This window comes from Sparus aurata, chromosome 20 (genome assembly GCF_900880675.1).
Source record: "Sparus aurata chromosome 20, fSpaAur1.1, whole genome shotgun sequence".
NCBI lineage: Eukaryota > Metazoa > Chordata > Actinopteri > Spariformes > Sparidae > Sparus > Sparus aurata.
The window spans coordinates 11,977,665-12,002,529 of NC_044206.1; the positions used below are offsets into that span (position 1 = coordinate 11,977,665).

Consider the following 24,865-nt stretch of genomic DNA (forward strand, 5'->3'; position numbering starts at 1 on the left):
GTCTTGCCCTCCTCCTCCTCTTTGTAGCACACAGTAGTGGTCTCCTGAGGCCTCTTTTATCTTTTATGCTCTGAAAAGTGATGGAAGTGTTTTGGCAGTTGAGTGTGAGAAGTAAGTGAAGTAATTGGTAACAAAGGTGTTACATTTTTTTCCTCGAGGTGAACACATTAGATTTGTATTTTGAGTTTTGCAAAAATGTGATTTAATATTTCTATTCGAGTAAAAACTGTAATTGTGCAAGGAGTTTGGCAGTCTGGAGTTTTGGTTTTGATACACAAGCTTAAGAGTTTTCAGAATTGTTTGCATAGTTCCAGTTTTTGTGTGTGTGCAACAGAGTTACTTAAAACTGTTGGGGAAGCTACCACACTGGACGAAACTGAACTATTGGCAAAGCTTAACCAAAAATGCCGTTACACTACTAGTAACTAAAAGTGGCAATAAAATAAATATCGATATTTTTCTCCAAAGAATCCTTAAGGTCACTGTTTTCTGTTATTTTTCATATTCAAATAAAACAAATTCCAGATATAAGCCTATAAATTTTCATAGTAGTTGTTTGGACACGAATGATGAACTCTTTCACTTGCCTGAGTTTTGAGCAGTACATTTATGTGTCAGCAGGGAGCTCTGTTGCACTCAAGTCAGAGCGTTTCCTCTGCTGAACACCAACATGTTACAGGTGGTTGTGTGACCTCTGCAAAAACATCCAGGCCCGTATTTGTTTTTATAAATGTTCATATAAGAAAGCTCAAAACCTTTCAAAAAGATCTTAAAATAATCATTACAAGCACATAACTGTCCTTTCTCCACAAACTTCATATAAACCATTGTGCAAGAACAGAACTTTGCTAAAAATATCCTTTGTAAGACTGCTTTGTCCGTCTCAACACTTGTGTGAGCCACTTCCTTACATGTATACCTGTGTGGAAGAGTACTCACAGGTGTCCCCGCGGAGATGTTGGGTGTCTGGGGAGTCCAGTTGTCTTGGATGCAGTCTCACTTCAGTCAGCCAGAGAGGCAGAGAGGACACGACCAACACCCGGCAGAGACACACAACATCTTCGCTTCGACCTCAGGTAAACACAATTGACAAGATCTGTTTTAAATGTTGCCTTTGTGTGAAAAGTGAATGTGTGTGAGTAGGATAGGAAGTTTATTAGTTTCCGAGGCCTCTTTTTAAAGCAGGACCAGCTTGGGTTGCTAGAGGTGGAAAATTATTGACTATTGACAACAAGCTGTAACGTGAAAAACAATTGCAGCATTGTCTGATCTTATGGTGAGCTTTAAAGCTCCCTAACTAGCTCTGTGAGCATCCAGGAGACAACATGCATGTGCCAAACTTTAAAAACAATCAATCCTTTGAAATAAACGCTCACGAAAAGATCATTTTCATCTGCTCTTGATCATATTTTTGCATGTCCCTTTTCATTTGTAGGTGTACCGGTGGATGACCCTCATGGCGGGCCTCGCAGCTCTCTGCCTGCTTCTGGTGTTTCCACTGAGCAGCTCCCAGAGCACTCTGCAGTCTGAGCAGGAGATCAGGCCCCATCAGGGCCCGGCAGCACCTCCTCCTCCCCCTCCTCCACCTCCACCACACATACGAGACCTGCTAAGAAAAGAGGAAACCACTGATCTAAATGCGAAGAATACATGTAAGTCAAGTTGAAAGCAGTGTTGCACAGTAGAGCTGCAGACATCAAGCCTGTGCACACTGCGGCATGACAGCTGAAATTTTAATGCACTGGTCAGCACATTTAGCCGCTTGTATTAGTGCAGATTTCTGTTATGGAAATGAAAGTAAATGAGTAAATGTTTGAATGGGTTAAACAATTATTTGCATATTCAAACATAAAATATCAGAAAACTTGCAATACAAAAAACAATTGTTTTAATGTGAGTATTCAGCTGGGAATGTTTCATTGTGATATCTGCTGGTTACAAATTTGACCCTATTCACCATCTTAAAATTAAATGGAATTTTACAACACATATAGTTAAAGGCCATTTCCTGTGGGAGTGTTTTTCTCAGACTCTGAGCCAGAAGTCTCCAATTCAGCAGCACCTACATGCACCAACCTCTCCAGTGTTTCTCCCCTCTGTATTGTGAGGGTTTTAACAGGGGTGCTTGTTCATGTTTCATTCATAGCCCTATTTACAGAAGATTTTTTTTCTCCAAAAAACATGGTGAAAATTAATATTTTATGGTTGTTGGCAGTATTTTCAGATTAATAGAGTGATATAAAGACACATGCAAAATCCCCTCCGGAAAAATTCTATGACTCTAATACATCAACAATATAAAACAAGCATTTTGAACTTGGATTCATCTAATGTTTAGACTTGTGCTCTGGAACTTTCCTCAAAATGGTGCAAATGTAATTAAAGAAGGCATAGTCTGCATATTTAAAACATCATTATGGATAATTTAATCTTAAAATATCAGCTTCATAATCATGTCGATGGCACAGTGTCTTGTAATAGGGTGAACGGCACCTCAGTCTCAGCCCCTCTGCCCTCCTATCACTTGCTTCTGCACTATGTAACTCCAGTGAGAGGGTAGGATCACAGCGTTATAGACATGTTTACTCCAACATACAAGTTTAAAGATTTAACATTGTTAACATGTAATGTGTTTTGTTTGTAGTTAGCACCTACATTAGGTCTGATTTTTTTTACAGATCTGGGATTTGTATTTACAACAATGTTGTTGCACTCAGAAACTGTTGGGGGCGCCAGATCGCACACAATATGCCTGTTTCAACATTATGTATGTACATCTGTACATAAAGATATGACACACTGGGGAAAGTTCATGCTGTCATCTAGTAGTTAAAAAATGTACCCTCTTCAACCTGTTCTGTCTCAGCTCTCATGTCAGAAAGGAGGCATGGACATGAATGACAAAGGTGCCGAACTCATTTTGACAGGGTTTTTGTGTCACACCTCTGACCTCTAGACTTGTCATGTGTTTGTGCCTCTACAGACGCCCGCTTAGACAAAGACAACGCCAAAGTTGGTCTCTTCATCGCTGCGTCCGCTGGAACCTGCGCTCTGATGGCTGCAGTGTACTGCATCTACAACAAGTTCTACACCAAACAGCAGTACCTGCACACCCAACTCAACGATGACTCAGGTAAACATCTGTGCGAGGCATAAATTAGACAGAACATCCTTTTTATATGCATCAATACATTTAAAGCAACACTATATAACTTTTAATGTAATTTTGGAGTAAGATTTGATTCTTAAGTCTCATTCCCAGATCGTCAAATACCAACGCTTTTGGGTTAGCGGTTCAGTCCGATGCTAAAGAACCGGTTCATTTGAATTTGATTGGTATTTGACAATTCAGGCATGAGAATGGCATACCCCGCCACCCGCCCGATGTCAGCTTCTCCAACAAAACAACTCCAACACCTTGCAATGGATAAGTGGTTGCAGATGATGGATGGATGGATGGATGGATGGAAACAGACTCAACAATCTTGCTGCAGAAAGTTATATAGTGTTGCTTTAATATTTTACCTCATCAGCTGTCATTTACTGTTGTAAATATGTGCTGTTTCTGAATTTGACGCCAGCAACACATTTCAAACAAGTTGGGACAGGGGCAACAATAGACTGGGAGATTTGTGAAATGCTCCAAGACCCCTTTTTGGAACATTCCACAGGTAAACAGGTGGATTAGTAACAGGTGATAGTAGCATGATGGAGTAAGTATCTGGCATCCTTGAAAGACTCAGTCGCTCACAAGCAATGATGGGTCACCACTTTAGGAAACTCATGATTGTATAATGGATATTACTACATGGGCTGTCAGTAAAAACAGTCAGCTTAAAGATGACTGATTCAGTTTTTATTTACATTATACACAGCGTCCCAGTGTTTTTGTAATCAGAGTTGTAGATTTTTATTCGATGGTTATTGATTCAGAGCCTGCACTTCCCACAGTGACTGTCAGGAACCTGTATGGGCAGGACTTTTGTACGGCCTTGTTTTTTTTGTTTTTTTTTGTGCACATAAAAATACTCAAATCTTATCTGCCTACACTACAAAGTGGCACCGCAACAAAGACGGCTGTCAGCTGCAACAAAAAAGACAACTATAAGCATAGAAATTCTCTCAGAGAGTGACAAAATGGGGCTAAAGATTTAAATAGAAACTGTCTCCTCATGAGCAGACACAAAGAGAGAGACTTCCATCCAGAGAAAACTGGACTCATCAACATCTGATCTTTTCCCTCTCTTGTCTCTTGGGCATCATTTGTTGTAAAGCATCACAGCTGGGTTATCAAACAGGAGCGTGCTGTGTCGTTGTTTATTGATGTCGTGCAACGTGACTTCTTGGAAGCGTTTTTCTGGCTTGCTGCCTTTTTTGGAGACAATAATAAATTAGAATTGCAGAAATACAACGGCGAACATGTGTGTACAGTTGATGTTAATTATAGGCACAGAAACATGACGGATCGTAATGTTTTTTCCCTGCCATGACGCGCAGCTTAATGGTGCTCTATCCTGTGAGCTCTTATCTGATTTACAGGAAATCCAGGTTTAAGTTTCTTCTCCCTCCGTCCGCAGATTTGACCACAGACCCCATGGACCCTCCCCCCGTGTTTTTCCACGCCTCTCCCAGCTCCAGTGCGGCAGACGTGCGGCGAGCTGGTTACGGCTCGCTCTCGGACACACCGTCCATCATCTCTGTGCCACCCTGCCTGTCTCCTCCTCCCTCCGCCATGCCCTTCCCTCCCCTCTTCGTCTCCTCTCGCTCTCTGAGAACTATATCAGCGAAGGATCTGGAGAGGAGCTGCATCTGATATCGAGTTCTCAAGTTAGACTCACGAATGACAGTCAGGAAGAAGTAGTTGTGTTTTTCACTGTACACTTTGTTGTCCATTTTCTACGCATATCACCCTCACATTCACCCTTCACTGCCATCAACCACCACCAAATCTGCCCCCAACATTCACCTTTGCATCATAACCATATGTATGAAGTGTAGTCAGAGTTTTTCCTGCACCTTGTCTGACACTATCAGTAGTCATCCAGTGGTACCACAAGAAATAAACTGTCCAAAAATAAAAGAAATGCTGTCATGATCATTTCATTCATTTAATTTCAATACTCAGAGCCCTACTGTCAACTGAAATTGCTCTATTTTAACAAGAACTTTAAAGGATAAATTCACCCCCAAAAATAAAAAGATCTGTCATGATCTACTCAGCTACACGCTGACGGAAAGTCGGGTGAAGTTTCGTGGATCACAAAACATTTCTGGAGCTTCACAGCGTCACAGCATTGTCTGAAACAACTGAAGTAGATGGGGACTTGTTTTAAAACAGGGTTACAAAAAATAAAACGGCTCATCCTGTGAATTCCAGTCCTCTAGAAGTCCTAACATTCCAAATTGATTTAAAAAATACGTTATTTAAACCCTTTTTTAAGCTGAAATCTTCACTGTAACTGCTGAGCTAAAAATGTTAGCGCACACGCCATCTGAAGCGAGTGCACAAACTCGACTGCATGTTGTGGGTGTAAACAATTTCTTTTCAAAACAATTTGGTTATCTGCGGAGACTTGGATGACGATGGATGAGCTGTACGGAGCCATTTTATAACTGTTTTTTTTTTTTCAGGGTTCTTTCTTTTTTTTTATTTTAAAACAAGTCCCCATCTACGTCAGTTGTTGTTGAGGGATGCCGCAACACTGTTTTCCTCTGCCATCGACATGAGGGTGAGTAGATAATGACTGACTTTTCGTTTCTTGGGGGAGCTCATCCTTTAAGCAGTTGTCACACCCATATGGAAGAAGGGGTGTGCAGAAATGATGCGTGGTGGCAGCTCTAACACTGTTGGCATGACGCACAGGGCGCATAGCTGAGGCACAAAAAAACCCGACAAAATCCGGATCTTATCATTTTATGAAATCTGATTTTTCTTTGTTTTTCTTTTGCTTGTAGATTTACTTCGCCTCTTACTTTGGATCTATACACCTTTTCCCGACAGCTCAACTAAGGATCAGTCCAGTGCCCTGGGAGCAGCCTGCCCCTCCCGTGCCACAAATACCTGGGAACCCCGTTAATATGCTTCGATCGGACACTGTTTACTCTAACTTGCTCCATTCAAGGCTTTCGCGTTCCAAGAATAGTCTGTGCTTAAAACGCCGGGCTGCGGGGAAGGAAGTGACATGCTACCTTCCACTCGCTACACACACTTGGAGAGATTAGCGCGCAGGCAGCGGTAATCTGGTTTCAGGACCACGGACAGAGACACCGCTTGGCCACGAAAGTTACCTCCATCCGGCGCGCTGCGAGACCTTTTACGGGAGTGTCGAGAAGTTCACCTGGACGCGAGGGAGTCTGGCAAAGTGGGGCTGACAATGTTTGTTCCGCTGGTTTTATCCAACTGCAGTTGAAACAAATCAAATCTGGACAATCGGCGTCGCCATAGATTCCGCCGCAAAGGAAACTGCGGGTTAATGAGTCTAAGGATCAAGTAAAATCAAGGTGTTTTTTTTTTTTCTTTTCCTTTTTTTTTTTTTTTTTTTTATGTGTGAGTGAGAGCCACGGGGCGGAGGGAGTAGAGGGAGAAGGCTGTGCGCTCGGTCGGGAGCGCGCAAAGACTGCACATTGGTCGGATCCTGGAGTCGTGAGGATGGAGATCCGGCCGGACAGGTTTAAGGTCGTGGCAGCCAAGACTCTCGGGAAAATCTACGGGTATGTAAAAATATCTCTGGAGCAAATTACGACCAGAAATTGTTGCTTGTGGCACCGCAGAGAGCGGCTGCCTTCTCGTGTTAAAAAATAAATACAATAAAGTTCAACTTTTACGATTAAATCAGGCTTCTGGAGGACTGAGCAGAGCTGCTCACACATGGCTCATTTGTCTTGTAAGAGGAGAAAACTGCTCTTTTGGAGATCAAGATCTCCAGAGGCCTGGATAAGTGTCGGGTCGGGTGACCTGGCACCACATCTGTCCCTCTATAGGCTACCGATCTGTCGCATTGGAAACTGGCACACACAGCTTATCACCTTAGGAGAATGGTGCCATGGCTGACGAGAGAAGTTTCTCCTGAAAGCACAAATGCTCTGAAACCTTACGCGGAAATCTCACATGCAATGATTTAGCTTCTAATAAGCAAGTGACCAGAATTAAGTTTCATTTCTTTTTAAGGCCCGAACTGATCCATCGGTGTAAGATGAGGCGTAGGATCGATCGGTTGGATTCATGTCTTTCAGGCTTTTTCTGCAGTGCTGTCACTTTGTCCAATCACAGACTCTTTGTCACAGTTTTGTACGTGGGGGTTTATGACTGAGCGACCAAACAATGTGTGCCAGTTTTCATAACAGATTAGGGCTTCACAAGGCTGTCGTTATTATTCTGCTAGACTCATCGGGAATCACTGTGTGCTGTGTTGTAAATGAGGGCCTGTTGTCCCGTCACACCTGTCGTTGGGGGACAAGTGAGGTGGGGAAGACTTTTCAAAAAAAGTTGTGATGACGGGCAGGGGGACTTGGTTCAAGGTCGCAACATGGCGGGTAATCTGTGTGGCATTTCAGATCCACAAGACACTCCTGCGTAAAGAATTCATGTGTGTGTGTGTGTGTGTGTGCTGGCTAATGGGAACATCTCTCCAAACAGCTCCACTCTTAATAAACGGCAGAAAAATAATAAAATAAATAGAGAGGGAGTGACACGCCTTCCCTGCTGAGGGGCTGTGATGGAGTGAGAGTCTGGTCAGTGATGGATATCTGAACGCAAGAAAAAAAGAAAAAAAAAAAGGCGTTGATTGACTCCCCTTTCTTTCGCTCGGGATTTGATGTAGCGTCTAAACACTTAAATCCTCTCCAGAAATAGCCTCTGCTCGTCCAAGCTGTCGGCCCACGTAAATCCCCTGCAGGCCGTACACCTTGGCCACCTCTCTCGCCATCTCTCCCCCTCTAAGTAGCCCGATAGCTCGTCATTGTGTCCCATCCCCCCCTCCTGCTTAGGACACCTCACAGCCAGCCGGGATTAGGCCACTCGACCCACGGCAGAACCAGCAGCCTATAAGCTTTCAATTCCGTGAGGCGCACGTGCGCTCAGGTGCTCCCTTGGTACCTTGCTGCCGTGCGTAACGCGCACCGGCCCGTTCCCCGCTCCTGTCCTCCGCACGCAACATGCAACGGGCGCACGGAGAGAAGGGCTGACACAGCTGTGTTCACTCATTGTTTATTCATTTTTAGTTTCTTATCGTAGCCACAGAGCTGTTAAAACATCCTGCTATATTCTTCAATTTGTTTATTTGTGGTTCTGTTTGATTTACTAAACTACAGGCAGTATTTAACTAAACCACATGAATGTTATTTGTCGAGATGAGCAGTGTTGGAAAGTAACTAAGTAGTGACTCATTTCTACAGAAGTACTCTGACTTTTGTAAAACCGCCCAGAACATCATTGGTACGCATCTACAGAGCATCAGTGATATGGGTGAAATGAGATTCTGCACAGAGCCCAAGAGATACTAAAAGACCACACTCATCCCAGACACAGTCTGTTCATCCTGCTGCCATCTGGCAAAAGATACAGACGTATCCGCTGCCGTACCACCAGACTACAGATCAGCTTCCTTCCTCAGGCTGTGAGACTCCTCCATCATCAACACTCCCTCTTCTAAAAAGATGAAGCCCAAAGGACTCAAACATAGTTTCGTTTTTTAACCTGTTAAGAACTAGTCTCTACTTTGTGTCTCTGCTCGATAATTAACAGAGTGCATCTCTGCAACTACAAAGTCTATTTGAATAATCAAGGTGTCATAATAAAGGGAACACATGAAATATTTTGTGTTGTATAATTGTTCAGATGTGTATATATGTAAGCATATATGTCACAGGGTCCGAATAAATTACGTTGGCATGCAGCACAAATGACAGATTCTTTTGAAGAATTAGGATTTTAGAATGAAATCCCTGAGAAATGATGCAGCTGCAGCTCCAGATCTCTGGCAAAACATCTGAACATTACCTCTGCCAACCTTTATGCTAATAAAGTGAATCAGAACAAAACTAGAGAGGTTTTAGTGCAGAATACTCAGGCAGAATCTCCCAGTGTACCATTTTGGCAAGTAAAATTTCTCAGGTACCAAACTATATACTTCACTTACATGTTGCCATATAGGTGCTCAGAAAACAGCTCAATTGGTTAAACCCTTTTACAAAATTACAATAAAGCTACCTTGTATTCTTGTGAAAGACTACTTCTTCCACCACTGAAGATTAGTGTGACAAAACAGAAGCATGGGTTCATTGTAAAGCCCACTCAAAGTCTCCTGTTACGCAACTATCTACAGTGTATTAGGGCTGCAACTAATAATACTTGTCATAACTGATTAATCGTTTGGTCTCCATAGCAGCAGAGACCGATTAACAATGCCCATCAAAATGTCCTAAATCTCAAGCTGATGTCATGAAATGTCTTGCTTTGTCCTGCCAGCAGTCCAAAATCCTTAAAATCTTTTCTTTACTACACTGTTAAGACGAGGACAAACTGCACTTCAAACAAGAGTATATTCGAGGTCCGATCTATATATAGATCTTTATAAATAAAAACTGTGCAAAAGATCTCGGTCTCATTCCTGAATCTTTTACAAGAATGAACAGCCCTCAGTATAAATGTTTGAAGTTGAAATATGCTCATTTGAAACACTTTTGAGCCACAATATCGGAGGGGAGAACAAATGTTATAGACATTTGAGCAAATTTAACCCTTTTTTAGCGCATGACTCTTTTTTGCAGCTCTAAGAAACATTATTCTTTCAATTCAGTGAATTTTACTAAGGCATATGAGCTTCAAAATATACGTATTTTATGGGACTACAGGGCTTGTAACAATACACAGTTCAGACTATAATATTTTGTACTACTGGACTAAGTTCAGTGGGTCCTCCACAGTGGTGTCACGAAGAGCTTTTTCGACGTACACCAATTATTTGACTCTGTCTTCAGTGATTCTAAGCTGTTGACTCGATTCTGAACCAAGCTGCTGAACCGCCCCGACATATGTCCTTGACGTATGAATTGAGAGATTAACTTGGATGGAGAAACAGGAACACTCGCTTGACACAATGGCTCAGGTGAATTCCGCTTCCTCAGATGCCATCAAGATTAAAAACCGAGCACTTTTCTTATTAGGTTGAACCAGGTTCACAGACTATTCCTCGCGGTGTGCCGAGCACGACAGAGAGAAGGTCAGCTAGCTTGTAAGGATTACAACGGATTTTCTTTAACTCGGGGTCAGTCATGAAAAGTCACTGCAGCACATGAGGCAGGAAACATAGAGGTTTTGTCCATTGTGTTGCGGAGAAAGGAAAACTGTGTGAGCATCCACCAGATAGTGGGAAAAAAAACTGATGTGGAAGAAGGAGGAAATGTTGAGAATCGCGTGTGAGACTCTGGGGAGATGACGGTAAAAGGCAGTGTTAAAGATGAAGTGGAGACAGGAAGATGAAGAGAGAGGCCCGCTCAGACAAAAATAGTCCAAGAGAGCCAGGGATATTAATAATTCAAGAGTGAGAATCATTAATACTTGATCAGAGTCGGAGACTGTTAGAACCCCTGCTTACTGTAACTAATAGAGCCTGTATGTTTCATAATTGTGTGGCTGTTATTTATCAGTCAGTTTACTGTTGGAGTTTTTAGCCGACTGCCTGGAAAAGTCAAGTAAAAAGGCTGTTTGTTACTTGATATGTTGGTATCCATGTCACTTTTTAGGTCTCCACAGGATGTCCATCTTGTGGCGCTGCAATAATGGCATGAAGATCTTTAGTGACCAGCTGGTGCCTCTTTTCCCCTGGTGTTTCAGAATTGTGATTCTCGTCCCTGGTGACTTGATAGAGTGGGACCATTGTGGTGTAGGACAGGGTTCGTTCAATTATACAGAGCAAAAAAGCATCACACAGCTAACAGAATAAAACTGTATGAGATTGTAAGGTATTTACAAAATTAGTAGGACTGTGTCACAAGCAAAATGACTATGGACTTGACTTTGCAGACCTTTGAAGGATGATACCAACCCTTTGTACAAATTACATTTTAGGGTCTGTGCTGACTAATTTGTCTACATCAGCATCTGCACTCTTTCCCCAACTAGAATTACAAAGATTTAATATCTATATTGATAAATTAAATTAATAATAAGGAAAACAAGGTTTCCAGTCCTGATGTTTTACAAAATTTGAAAGTTAGCAGAGAGGTTTCCTAATTTACTGTGATCTACATTGCAGCAATTAAATGCATAGAATGCAGGATTTGTCAACTGCCATCTGTAAACACATGATTCAGAGTTTCGCAGGTGCGTCCATTTAATTGTTGGTTGGTTTGTCGGCAGGATTACACAAAAACCACTGAACAGATTTTCATGACAATTAGATTATGGACTGGTCTCAGAATAGACCTCATTCATTTTCAGTGTTGATGTGGATTAAGGGACAGTACCAGGAATGTTTATCTCACTTTCTATAACATTGTGAGATAGGGTGTTCTTTTTATTCTCCTTTTTCATCTTCGTTTTTTACATTTTTGTAAATTCCTCAGGTAATAATGCATGGATCCTGAATAAATCAGTATTTTATGACTTTATGTGAGAATATGTGATATTGCAAATCCATCTCCCCAGGCTTCAAGCTGCGCACTTTTGGGTGAACACACAGTAGTCAAACCAAACAGTGTGATGTGATGACCTACTGAAGCTACGGGTGTAGTTTAGGTGTGACAACCGTTGTGAGAAGCAATTGTTCCTTTGAAAAATACAATGACCGCTCATCAAGAGGTTTGTGTATAGCTGTTTATAGCATCAGAACTGGAAAGTATATTTCAGTGAAAGAAAGAGCAATAAACAGTTCTCAAGGCTCTCCATGATTGATAAGATGTTCCGATTGGCATTGGTATGAGGCGGGTTGTAGTGCTCTCTTTCTGCTGATCTGGTTAGTTGTAGTGACCCAGGATAGATGGTGATTCACAGATGGTTCGTCCAATCACCTGATATGTATTCTTCGAAAGAGCCAGCGCTTTCTACAGACATCTCTATTTAACGGTTCTGTGTAACAAACCATCATGAGGTTTGGCGTGTGAGGTTGGCTAAATTGCACACTTATTCTGTTCCCCGCTCTACCTGTGTGTGTGTGTGTGTGTGTGTAGCCCTCTCCCGCCCTTAGTCAAACAGACACATAGACCTACAGCTCTTTATGACAGAAAGCAGAGTAGAGAGATATTTGTTCTATAGAGTCCTGACATCACATCCTGCACACTGGTATTGTCTAAGGGCTAAACTGCAGCGATCAAAGGTTGTTGCCCAGTAATTTCCTGAACACAGCAAAAATACAAACAAAATACAGACACCACACATCATTTTTAGGACAATCCTGCATACTCTACCCTTAAGCGATGCTCAATGCACGCTATGAAAATATACTATTTACATGACACAGTTGAATCGCTATTGTAGTGAGTGTTTGTATAATAAGACTAAAGATCAATTTAAGACTTTTCAGATGTGTTCTGTGTTTGCTGACTACATAGCTTCAACATGTGCTTTGGGGCTCACACACACACAGTCTTAGTGCCATGATGCAGAGGAGATTCACCGTCATCACAGCAACCACATTGACCACACTTATGTATAAATCAGTAAACAGCAAATGAGTTGATTCAAACATGTTAGCTACCAAGTAATGAAATCTAGATATGGCTTTTAAATGTGATAACGGTCTGTGATAACAGTCTTAACGGTTAAAACTGTCCTGAGACTGAGTTCATTTCATTCATAGATTTACAGGATTTTGTTATTATTATTTTGTTGTTGTAATTGGGTCTTTGGGGTGTAAGAAGACTAGTCTTGATTTTGATGACACGGTGTGTGTGTGTAGTTTGATTCAAAATATAATAATGTTTAATTTCAGTGCCTTTTGATTAATATTTGTCAGGTTCCAAGTGTTTATATGATGTTAATCTTAGCTTGAGGGAGTGTGACAAACAGTATCCAGTCTATACTTGCTCTTCCAGGTAGACTTTCATCCTAACCATCATGAATGTTCACAATGGCCGCTGTGGGAGTACTGTTATTAATGGGGCGTCATAGTGGCTCAGCCGGCTAAGACTCCTAAAACACGTCAGGATGCCTGTCAAGTTCTATCTCTTTCTGTCCTCAACAACCAGCTGTCAAAGAACGTAGTCTATAAAATACACCCCCAACTTCCTATTCATGCTTTATTCAAGCTCTGCACTGCTGGGTGTTGTATTTTGGCTAAAAGCTGCAGTGCTGAGTTGCCTCATATGTTTTGCTATGGTACTGTAGCCTATGCATCTCTTGCTGTAAATTACATTTGCCATAAAGGCCAAAGGGAGATTTGCTTTTAACTAGCTACATATAGATATGAAAATATAGGCATGTATAATGAATAAAGCTGTAATATAAAAAGGGCTCTGTGCTTTGGACCTGCAGTGCTCGAGTCTGAGCTGAGACCTCAGCATTGCACAGGTCATGTTTAATAGATGATCCGCTGCGTTTGGATACATATTTGATGCCTGTTAGACTGGTGGCAGGCAGAGGTCATGATTTCTCAGGGTTTCTCAGCAAGCCATATGAACATAGGCTATAGACAGGAGCAGGAATAAAGGGCTTGGTAAGAGAAAAAGGAGCATGGCTGTGCCAGGATGAGTTTCTGTGATCACTGTTTGTCTTTTACTCACACTGTACTCTTCACTGCGGGCCCGTTCTGTCAGCAGATGAATGCCTGCATTACAAAAATGAAGAAGAAGACAGAGGAGACAGGATAAGTCAAAGTTATGTCAGCGAGCTCCAATGGTTATAGGCTGACAAGACAATTGTGCTGACTGCCTGCTGTAAAGATGCTGGAGGTACTGGTCTAATTGGCAGCGAGAAAGATCGCCTGGATATACAGAATCAAGCACTTTTATCAAGCCAAGTTGTCGGTCTATAAACCCTTCAGAATAGAATCTGTTTTCACCTTAACAAACATAGTTTGGAAAAGGTTACAGACCAACTGATTGCTCTGAAAGAAAATTCCCCAATATAGAAATCTGTTGTTTCCTTGAATCGACAAACACTACACAGACTATCTGAGGTATTTCTGAAGAGTGTGTTTTAGTGTGTATGGTCAAGGTTGTTCCAAGGGCAAGTTATCTAAAAAAGTACAAGGGCTGCTCTACAACATACATGAGATCAAGTGTCTTTACTGCAATAGTTTACAAAAATGTAAATTGCCTTTCATTTTTCTTTTCACAGAGCTCTTGAGAAGAAGCAGGAAAATGGCGAGACCATCGAGCTGTCGGCAGAGGGCCGGCCGGAGCTGGTGGAGGAGAAGGAGATGCCCATTGTTGACTGCACATGCTTCGGTCTGCCCAGGCGCTACATTATCGCCATTCTCTCTGGAATTGGCTTCTGCATCTCCTTCGGTATCCGATGTAACTTAGGCGTGGCCATTGTCAGCATGGTCAACAGCCACACCATCTTCAGAGACAACAAGGAAGTCGTAGTGGTGAGTAGCGGTGAATGAGGCAGAATGTTTGTGCTACTTTTACCCTCTACTTAACTGATATGTCAACAAAAATGAATACTACTGTATATCCGGGTTATTTATGTATACATCTAGGGAAGCATTGGTTACACACGCACTAAATGGCCAAGCAAGATCCATGAAAAAAATTGTTTTCCCAACATTGCAGTGTTGAAACTATATTAAAGGGACAGTTCACCCTTAAATCAAACATACATAATTTATCTGTAGTCTGCTCATTGACATGACCCTTGCTAACAAAGGTAGGTAACATTACAACTCTGCCGAGTAGGATGCCATTAATGATCCCATGCGGCAACAAACACAAGCCTCCATAAGTAAACATTTACTTCTGAGCAGTGCAACAGATGGAAGTTGTAGTTCAGTAGGAAGAATATCGTTCCTACATCAAACTGACGCATCAAGGTCTGTGGATTATCTTAAGGAACCAGGGGATGATTTCTGTCACCTCACACCGAAACAATAGAAAGATAAATAGCACTACAGGTCAGAGGAAAAATATGCATTTTGGGGGTAATCTGTCCTTTTAATGTAAAAATCTTTGTTAATGGTGGAGATGGAAATTGGCAGTCTGTCAGTCAATGTTACAGTCCCTCCTCTCCCAAACTAATGACCAGTATTAGACGCTGTCTGCTCTGACAGATAAATATCACCTTAATGCATTTCATAGATCAAACTCTAATTGCAAGTGCACACTAATCATTTTTCTCATGTACCCTTCCAAACAGAAAGCTCAGTTTGACTGGGACCCAGAGACAGTGGGAATGATCCACGGTTCCTTCTTCTGGGGATACATAGTAACCCAAATCCCCGGAGGGTTCATCTGTCAAAAGTTTGCAGCAAACAGGTCTGTTAATCCATTCATAATATTTTTGGTATGCATGGGATCATTTTTACTACTTTAATCCTAAATGTCTCTTCGTCTCTATTTTCTTTCCTCTTCCAGAGTGTTTGGCTTTGCCATTGTGGCCACGTCTTGCCTGAATATGCTCATCCCCACAGCAGCAAGGATGCATTTTGGCTGTGTTATCATTGTCAGGATCTTTCAAGGACTAGTAGAGGTGCTTGATTCTTGTCTTAAGCTTCCTCTTAAACGCAATACATGGGCAATGACAAAGATATATATTTACATTTTATGTACAATATTCATCTTAATTATAGTAATTTCTTCCCCATCCCACAGGGTGTTTCATATCCGGCCTGTCATGGTATTTGGGCAAAATGGGCACCGCCTCTTGAAAGAAGTCGCCTGGCCACAACAGCCTTCTGCGGTGAGTCCACTATCACCGTACTGTTTGTCTTTGTTGTTAACGATAGATATTTGCTATCACTTTTGGAGACATTTTTTGATAGTTAAAAAATGTATTATGTACTTTTGGGGACACAATTTTAATAATAAGGAACCTTTCCTTATTGACTGTTTTTTTTATGCATAAACAAACTAAATAAACAAACTGTCTTCATTTTCATGACTGAATAAACAGAATAAAAAAACTGACCTTTAAAGACAACACACTGTTTTACACTGTTTATATGGTGGACCGTGCCAACTTTCGTCCAAAACAGTGTTCTGGGGACCTTATCTTCATCTGAGACCAGTCAGTTATAGAAAAAAATAATACTTATAAAAATAATAAGAGTTTGTATTATTATCTCATTAATGTTGAATATCTAAATCATGAGTTTGAATTCCTTGTCCTTAACTACATAGTGGCACTTTAATATGATTAGTTGATACGGTGGTTATATGATTGATCAGTTAGTTGATTTCCTGTGCATGCATGGGCTCCTCTGATGGTCCCATCACCCAGGAATGGATTTGACTCTTCTGATTTGTGTGTGTTTGGGAGTTGTGAAGTTGTACAGCAAAAAAGACTCAATGTAGTTTAAACTGTCTCACCATCAACCAAGCATTTACCTTCATCCACTATATTTCTGCATATATGTGTCATGTAATAACATTTTGAATTTCCCAGTCGGGAACTCTTTATTTTTCAGATTAGTCCAACTACACATTAACGTGCGATCAAAGAAAATTAACTGTCAACTATCATCACAAACACAAATGCCACATTTGTTCCTTCCAGCTTCTCAAATGTGATGAGATGCCGCTTTTCTTTGTCACATATGACAGTAAATATCCTGCGTTTCAAAAGACAACACAAGTAATCTGAAGATGTTTTTAATAAAAATCAGAGGCAGATTAATGATAATTAAAGTAACTGTTAGTTGAGCCTTAAACATGTTTCTCTGTTTTCAGGTTCTTATGCTGGTGCTGTGATTGCCATGCCATTAGCTGGAATTCTTGTCCAGTACTCAGGATGGTCATCAGTCTTCTATGTCTATGGTAAGAGACCTTTGACCTTTAGGCTTAATGTAGGACATGGGACATACTTCTTTCATACTGTACCAAACTGTAACTTGGGAACCTACACATACACATCAGAAATACACTGAATACCCCTACAGTAGTCAATTGGTTTGTGACAACAGTAATTAAATCCAAATGCTGAAATCAACAGTAGTGTCAGCACACTCGTCATGCACAACATAGATGCTGACTCATGCTGAAACTGAAAGGAAAAGAAGAAGGCAAAAGGCCAACACCATAAATACGACAAGCTGCACAAACCTTTTTCACCTTTTTGAACTTTCCTCTCAGTTCTGACACTTACATTACTCCTGCTTGCCTGTCTACCTCCCTCTCCTCAGGAACTTTTGGGGTCATGTGGTATTGCTTCTGGTTCCTGGTGTCTTACGAAAGTCCGGCAGCCCATCCCACCATCACTGAGGAGGAGAGGATATATATTGAGGAAAGCATTGGCAGCACAGCACAGCAAGCAATAACGGTCAGTACATAGAGTAGGCTTTTTTTAGGTACAATGTGATTCAAACACTACACACACTCACATCACACTGTGAACCGTGTTAACAATGCTGATATGGCCTGTGCAGTCACTTGAAGTGACTGTGAAGAGTTTGCAATGTCACTATGCTTGTACTTTCTGCAAAATGGTAACATAAAGAAAAGAAGGTTTGAACAAAGAGCAGAGAGATGATAAAAAACATAAGAATAAGAAAGATGTCATCCTGGGTGCGACTAAGATAGATTTAGACACTCCATATAGTAACCTCTGTATATGGACCTCAAAGTAAAGGAAAAAAACTAATTCAGGTAAACAACTGTCCTTTTTCTGTGTCATAGAAATTCAACACACCGTGGAGGGCCTTCTTTACATCAATGCCTGTGTACGCCATCATCGTGGCTAATTTCTGCAGAAGCTGGACTTTCTATTTGCTTCTCATCAGCCAGCCTGCGTACTTCGAGGAGGTGTTTGGTTTCGAGATCAGCAAGGTAAAAGAAACCAGAAGTGGGAACCGAAGGTTACTGTATGTATGATAACACGATACGGTTGAGGAAAGTCTGCTTTCCAGGTTTATTCTGGTGACCATCTCCAGAGGTCTCAAATCTATTACATAAAAAATATTTTTTTCATCTTTCATATGTAGGTGGGCATAGTTTCTGCACTTCCTCACCTCGTCATGACCATTATCGTGCCCATTGGTGGCCAGCTTGCTGACTATCTGCGCTCCAATCAAATCATGACCACCACGAACGTCCGGAAACTTATGAATTGTGGAGGTAAGAAAGGGCCGAAATTAAGGGGCTGCATGGAAGTGGTGCACAAGAGATTATATGCCTAATATAGCAGATTGTTTTCCAAGAAGAGGTCAAAACTGTTCTCATATTAGCATATGCTCAAGTTTTGTTTTCAATGGCATTTTTCAGCCTTTTTTGGATATGAGTAGGTGTGGTCACTTGAACATGAAAAACTGCACAGTAGCACATTGGTTAACAATAGCGTTAACTACCGTATTTAGTGAACTGTGGTGAGGAAACGTTTGCTACATTAGGGAAATGATGACTCAGAAAACAGAAGCTCTGCTTCTGCTGCCGGCTATTTTTGAACAACAGAGAGAAATCAATAGCAAAGTGAAATGAAGAGGCATACAGTGTACAAAGCACTTTGCGAGAAGCTGTCGGTACTCTGGCAACGTTAGGTTTCTTTTCGGTCAATGGTATTCTATGAGAAGAAAGATGGCCTTTTGTAAACTTACTAAGATTCAATGTTATTCATAACACATCAAACTATTTCACTTGTCTACATCAGGGTTTGGCATGGAGGCAACCCTGCTGTTGGTGGTGGGCTTCTCTCATACGAAAGGTGTTGCCATTACATTCCTGGTCCTGGCTGTGGGTTTCTCTGGCTTTGCTATTTCAGGTGAAGCCATATTTTTGTATTCTTATGTAAAAGAAAAAAAAAGAAACTGTTCTGTACACATTTTGCTGCATGCATCCACCTAGCTCCAATAAATATTCATAAGCCACCAATTTCACTAAGGACATCCCGTTATTCTTTTATACCAATCCCCAACAACTATTCAAGTAGCATTTGTCAGCCGCCCCCCATCTCCTCATAGCCTCATAGCAGAGTGAGTGCAAGGGGGGTTGTTTAGTTGAATGTTAGTCTAGCCCGACTTATTGATCCTTTATCTGACTGACATTTGTGCAAGTTGGAATCTATGGCCCCCACTGAGGGTCTGAAATATTAGCAGCCTAAATGTGCTGTGTATTGATGAATACATGGTGCTGTCTGTGGTGCCAAAGTTGCAGATGGATTTGTAAGTGCGCCTATTTCTCTCAGTCCTGCTCTTATGTCTATACCATACTGTAGCCCATGTACTCTATAAAGTTGTGTCAACCTCATGATCGAAGTGACAAGGAGCAACGTATAGTCGCAGAAGAGCGAGAGGGTCATAGAGACACACTGCTGCTATTAATATTCCTACAAAACTTCTAGAATCATGCTTCCATTGGGCTATCACTTCTCATAAAAATTAACACATCACCAACTGGGGCTTGGGGAAAAAAAATATTTCCTCTCTATGTACTAATGTCGTATTTTTCCTTCCACATAAGGTTTCAATGTCAACCATCTGGACATTGCACCACGCTATGCTAGTATCCTCATGGGAATCTCCAACGGTGTGGGTACTTTGTCCGGTATGGTTTGCCCACTTATAGTTGGTGCCATGACAAAGCATAAGGTGAGAACTTCTAAAAAAACCCAAAAAACTAAATAACACATTTTTGTTGTTATTTTGTTGTCTGAAGGAGTGTTTTTCTTTTTACTGTGGATCATAGAGCTATAGTAAGCCTCCAACTGAAGTGGCCATCGAAAATGTTTGTGCTATTCAAAACAGCAGAGGTGTCACTTCCTCAGGAAGACGTCTTTAATACTGGCAGAAATGTATACATATCTAATTTTGCACTGAGGATAGTTCTATAAACAAGAAGTATATAAAGAAGAAGTACATGCAGCCATAAGACCCATTTTGATTCTGATGTCGTGATGGAAAATGAATCTTACAGTGTTTGTTTATAACCTCTCTTCCTCTTTCTGTCTTCACACCATGCCTAATAGACACGAGAAGAATGGCAGGGTGTGTTTCTTATCGCCTCGCTTGTTCATTATGGAGGTGTTATATTCTATGGTGTGTATATTCCCCTCTTTATTTGTTTAAACATATTCTTCCCTAACCAAAGCATTAAAATGTTCAATCATGCAACAATCAAAAAATTGTTCTTCATGCAAAGGTTAGCATTTGTAATATTTAAAAACCCTGTATCTGATGGACTGATTTTGTCCATCTCTGTGCTGCAGGCCTCTTTGCATCAGGAGAGAAGCAAGCTTGGGCCGAACCCGAGCAACTGAGCGATGAGAAATGTGGCATCCTTGATGAGGACGAGCTTGCAAACGAGACGGAGGAGCTGTACCGCACAAGTGGCGGAGGAGGCTACGGAGCCATGAACCAGGGAGCAGATCCTAACGGAGGTGGGGGCATGGCAGGAGGAGGAGGAGGCTGGGTCTCAGACTGGGACAAAACTGAGGAGTACGTCCAACCAGCCGGAACCAATAATTACCTTTACGGAGGAGAGGTGGACCGAGATTTAACATAAAACCAGGAGTGGTTTTAGTGAGGCCGAAAAAGTACATCAACAGTCTGGAGTCTCACCTGATGGCATGAAGAACTTTTTAAAAAGGAAAGTGTGAGGGGACCATTTTCAGCAAGCCTGACTGTACAATCATAACTGAACTGAATTCAAAGAGACTCCACAGTGAAGGTGAAGACGTTAGTAAATGTAAAATGTGTGTTTGTGTGTGGTTGTGTACATCGTGTGACAGACAATCTAAGTAAGAGTGTTTTAGGACTCATCAGCCTCCCTGCAAATCTCTCTTGGAGGAGGGCTGTGTGGCTTACTTTGATGTTTATTCATTGTTAAAAAAAAATGTAGGAATTTCTATACTGTCTAACAGGATTTGGGTATCATTTGTATACCTCTCACTTATATTTGAATCATTCAAGATTAAGAATCTCTAGGTGCACATTGGTCACAAGCACATTTCAACTGTTGGGTGAAAACCTGTTGAGTTAATTGGTTTTTAAAAAAGTTTAATCAACGGTTGTAGAATTTGTACCTCCACTGAAGTCAAAACAGTAGGTCATTAAAATGGGAGTGACAAGGTTTTCACACAGTGTTATGAGACCTTTTTCCCCGAAAATGATGTTAAGTTTTGTCCTTAATGTGCACACTTACAAGAAAAAGCATGTTACTTGTGCCAATACAACAAAATATTTTGCTCTTTAGTATTGGTTTACTCGTCTACTGAGAAACTAATTGATCACCTGCAAATATTACTGCACACAGCTTTCTGTGAAGTCTAACTAGCCCATGCTGACATTTGTAGCTGCAGCATTTTGATTTCCTCATGCACTACATTATCTACTAGGCCACAAACCTGTCGAATAAAAAAGAAAAATGCCTCGTATAGGACAAGACATAATGTAATTATCCAGGGTAACAACAATTCTTTATCAGTAAAGCGTCTTAGTTTAGAGCCACTTTTTATCGCTTTGTCATAATCTAACATCTGAATTTTCTTTTGTTCAAAATGCTTTACATGTAATCTATGCTTCAGTTATGTTATTCTATCATGTTACTGTGTTCATGCTCTAAGTGTAAACATCAACAGAAGCACTTTGCTGTCACCATATAACACAAGAACCCCAACACACGCCAGTCTCTGCACACAAAACACACTGAGCCTAGGCTTTGTATGGTGCTAGGTATATAACATGTCATAATTAAAAACTGTGCGAATAGAGCCATCATGTAGGTGTCAGTCAAACTCGTTTAAAGCTGGTCTTTTCTGATTACCCTCTGATTACGCTTTAATTTATAGTGCAGCAAATTGAAGATACGTTAAAAGATCAGTAAAGAAACAGATGGACAACAAAACGATGACATTTCACTGTACATGTGGAATTTGTTTTATTTTTGTTAGTAGACGTTGTAATGTATGTAGGTAGCCCCCAAAATGAAGGTTTAAGAATGAAAACAAATCCCTGTGTTAGATCACAGAACGGTATCACTTTGGCTGATGCGGTTTCCCTGAGTGGAGTTAACTGATAGAGTCTAAACGAAATGTTAAGGTTTTTACTGTTTTTGTCATTTTTCATTAATTTCTTGTTAAATGTTTTGTTCTGGATTGTAAACTCAAACTGTATATGTATAAATCATGTACATGTGAAATATATTGTATAATAAAACCTAGAGGTGGTACTTCCTGTACAATTATTACAGATATGCTTCACAGCCCGTGCATTTCCTCCACTTTTATGTTTGAGTGTTTGGTATTAGGCGGTGCATAAACTATCTTGCTAAAAAATAGATGATTACAGCAGTGTTACATTTTTAATCTGCCTTTTTGTTTTTGTTTTGTTCAAGCCAGCTTTCCTCTGCTGCACGCCCGCTTCAGGCACTAATAATGTAGGTCTAGGATACAGTGGTTTCATGTTACCCCTAATGCTGTTCTCCTCTGTAGACAGCATATCGATCAGTGGGGTAAAGTATAAGAACATGGAAATGAAGAAGAAAAATAGATTTTTAGGGCACCAGAGCACAGGACTTGCCGGTTTTCCACAGCCAGAAAAAAAAAAAAAAACACTGAGGGCTTCACCCTCACTGTCCTGCTTTGGTCTCTGAAATCACTGGGATTATCCTGCATCCATCTGCCAATGGGGGAAATAGTAGCTACCTGGATTAAACTTCAGTTCTATAAGCAACGTGCCGCCTTCTAACAGACTTTGCTTTTACTTTTGTTTACTCTATATGGCTCTATCTCGGTACCTTGAGAGAAATCGTTGCAGTCACAGCCCAATCAAAGAATAGTAGACACCACACTATATATAGCACCAGTGCACCTAGCTGTAGTTAAGCGGGATACACATGTACTCATAGAGCTGGAGTTTTATATTCATGTAACTATTTAGATTTAATTTATGTTATGGCCTCTAACAGGCTCTGCCTTTGGCCATGACGGGTCAAAGGTCATTAGACATTTGAAGTGCTCCCAGCTGGGCCTAAATATGGTCACAAATATTCCAGACTCAACAACTGACTAGGTGAAATACTTCAAGTATTTAGGCCATGAAGCACCACTGCTGTACGGCTCCCACAACCAAGCCACACTGCATGAACAAAAGGTATCAGTCTAATTCAGAGTGTGCCTCACACTGCACCGAGCACTGAGTGAGTCACAGTCAGACGTCATGTCCCTGAAATACGACTGCGCACAAGTGGATGTGGAAGACCAGCACATGGCCAAGCAAATGACATCGACTGATGTACCAGGGAAGACGACGAGGCAGTGGTCCTAGTGGAGCAGAACCTGTGAACCTCCTGAGAGGTGCTATCCATTGTCCCACAATACCTTGCGAAATCCGACCAGCCTGCCGCTGATCCAACACAGGGCTCCAGGGTACAACTATTTTTGTCGCACATTCGCTCAAAAATCTGTCAGAGACTAAACATTTTCACCGGTCACTCTGCTCTGCCTGATATTCATCAGGCCGAGTTTAAAACAACACATAGAAATGTTTTAGTTGCTGAAAGTTCTAGTTGCTTAAGCTGGGATTTATATGAAGAAAAATATGTATCTGCACCTTTATTTCTGTTATCAATTGTTTACATAATCAGTTAAGAAATGTAGGCTAATTAAAATGTGTTATTGGGGGAACCTAAATTATGCTAAAGTACTGCCCTGGGCTCGCGTGTCATGAAAGATGAAAAGCCAGGCGGGCTTGCTGTGCAGTCCATGTAACGGCAAAGTGCGCTCATGGGACAAGAGGCGTGAAGGTGCTTCTCCTCCTTGTTTTTGTGAGGCATTTTAGATAGAACAGTGTTTTTTACTCCTGTCACCCTTATCTTCTAGTGCTGCGGCTGTTTGTGGCCTGCAGTCATGGGTGTGGTTCTTGCGCTGTGAGTTATTTTGCTAAAGATGATGATATGGTTTGTGGTGGCACATTTATTAGTGTGCTTTGTTTTTATATATATATAAAAAGAAATTATGTGAAGTGTGTTTTGCTATTTCTAACAAAATACTCCCAGGACTTTCTGTTTCTGTCTTGGTTTGACTGTACACTCCTTTTCTTTATAAAGCTTTATTGGTTAAATGTTGTTAATAAGTAGCTATTTTAATAGTTATGGCAGATATTCCCACAAAGACACTTATTGAAGCCATTTTGTCTAAATTCACCCTACTAATTCTGGGTATGTACTTATTTCGAGAGTTATAATACTCAATAAGCACAAAACTCACCTGTGTATGTATTGTGACATATCTTTACCATGGTTGCCACAGCTTTTCAGTTTTTCAGTCAAACACGTCCTACGTCCTAGCTAGCCATTGGACAGTTAGCATCAGCTCGGACAGAGGTCGCCATCTTACGTCATATCACGGGACAAGACTAACGGTAACTTTTGGCAGTTAGAAAATGAGCCACACCCTCCTTGTTGTACTTTAAATGAGTACAGTGTCAGGGTGTTCAGGAACCGATTCCCTCCGTGACTATTAAACACCTTCCCACTTCTTCGTTTAAAATATTAAGGCACTTAGAGTTAATTAGCATAAAGTGCGAGAGAACCGATGGGTAATGTTATGCTAAAGGACACAGCTAACATAGCAAACAAGGCTAGCAAATGAGGCCACACAGCAGACTACAACAGGATAGGAAGCACAGTTTCCCTCGGAGACACAAGAAACACCATTACTGTTCCACTCAAAGGTAACGTATGTATTCCTCGTTAATATCACAGCTACCTTTTAAAACTTAATAGAGAAAATATTGTCCAGTGCTGATAATGTATCATAAGAAGTTGCAGTGTAGCTCCT

The 24,865-nt window shown here is 41.1% G+C and overlaps 3 protein-coding genes and 1 long non-coding RNA gene across 10 annotated transcripts in view; 3 read left to right on the plus strand and 1 right to left on the minus strand.

Moving 5' to 3' along the window:
• Positions 1–911: 911 nt before the first annotated feature.
• On the plus strand, positions 912–5,053 carry LOC115571520 (uncharacterized). Its single transcript, XM_030400966.1, has 4 exons — positions 912–1,076; positions 1,436–1,652; positions 2,984–3,133; positions 4,578–5,053. The coding sequence occupies exons 1-4, from the start codon at positions 912–914 to the stop codon at positions 4,811–4,813; spliced, it is 768 nt and encodes a 255-aa protein (XP_030256826.1). The 3' UTR covers positions 4,814–5,053.
• A 528-nt stretch (positions 5,054–5,581) lies between these two features.
• LOC115571065 (vesicular glutamate transporter 1-like) lies at positions 5,582–22,274 on the plus strand. 2 transcript variants are annotated; one of them, XM_030400107.1, is made up of 14 exons: positions 5,582–5,729; positions 5,956–6,711; positions 14,276–14,528; positions 15,296–15,414; positions 15,514–15,628; positions 15,751–15,838; positions 16,828–16,914; positions 17,280–17,416; positions 17,773–17,922; positions 18,078–18,210; positions 18,740–18,850; positions 19,549–19,676; positions 20,054–20,123; positions 20,294–22,274. In XM_030400107.1, the coding sequence occupies exons 2-14, from the start codon at positions 6,650–6,652 to the stop codon at positions 20,587–20,589; spliced, it is 1,749 nt and encodes a 582-aa protein (XP_030255967.1). In that variant the 5' UTR covers positions 5,582–5,729; positions 5,956–6,649; the 3' UTR covers positions 20,590–22,274. The 2 variants fall into 2 exon arrangements, with proteins under 2 accessions (XP_030255967.1, XP_030255966.1); XM_030400106.1 differs by lacking the exon at positions 5,582–5,729 and having other exon boundaries at positions 5,804–6,711.
• On the minus strand, positions 14,362–24,647 carry LOC115571069 (uncharacterized). Its single transcript, XR_003981874.1, has 3 exons — positions 24,293–24,647; positions 17,243–17,354; positions 14,362–14,500 (listed from the first exon to the last, which is right to left on the minus strand). It is a non-coding gene; the product is annotated as an uncharacterized LOC115571069 (long non-coding RNA).
• The window catches only part of LOC115571060 (SH3 and multiple ankyrin repeat domains protein 1-like), a 62,095-nt gene continuing 61,688 nt past the window's right edge, over positions 24,459–24,865 (plus strand). For 4 of the 6 annotated variants that reach the window (XR_003981873.1, XM_030400095.1, XM_030400089.1 and 1 more), the window contains exon 1: positions 24,459–24,758. The gene's annotated coding sequence lies outside the window, so the exon portion shown is untranslated. The remainder of the gene's footprint in view (positions 24,759–24,865) is intronic. The other 2 variants (XM_030400094.1, XM_030400096.1) reach the window with 1 other exon arrangement.

Bases quoted from the DNA above. Each gene is read 5' to 3' on its own strand.
- LOC115571520 (XM_030400966.1), top strand. From the start codon at position 912: ATGTATACCTGTGTGGAAGAGTACTCACAGGTGTCCCCGCGGAGATGT. The intron at 1,077-1,435 runs GTAAACACAATT...TTTCATTTGTAG, and splicing joins CATCTTCGCTTCGACCTCAG to GTGTACCGGTGGATGACCCT. The intron at 1,653-2,983 runs GTAAGTCAAGTT...GTGCCTCTACAG, and splicing joins TCTAAATGCGAAGAATACAT to ACGCCCGCTTAGACAAAGAC.
- LOC115571065 (XM_030400107.1), top strand. From the start codon at position 6,650: ATGGAGATCCGGCCGGACAGGTTTAAGGTCGTGGCAGCCAAGACTCTC. The intron at 17,923-18,077 runs GTAAAAGAAACC...TTTCATATGTAG, and splicing joins TTGGTTTCGAGATCAGCAAG to GTGGGCATAGTTTCTGCACT. The intron at 19,677-20,053 runs GTGAGAACTTCT...CATGCCTAATAG, and splicing joins GTGCCATGACAAAGCATAAG to ACACGAGAAGAATGGCAGGG.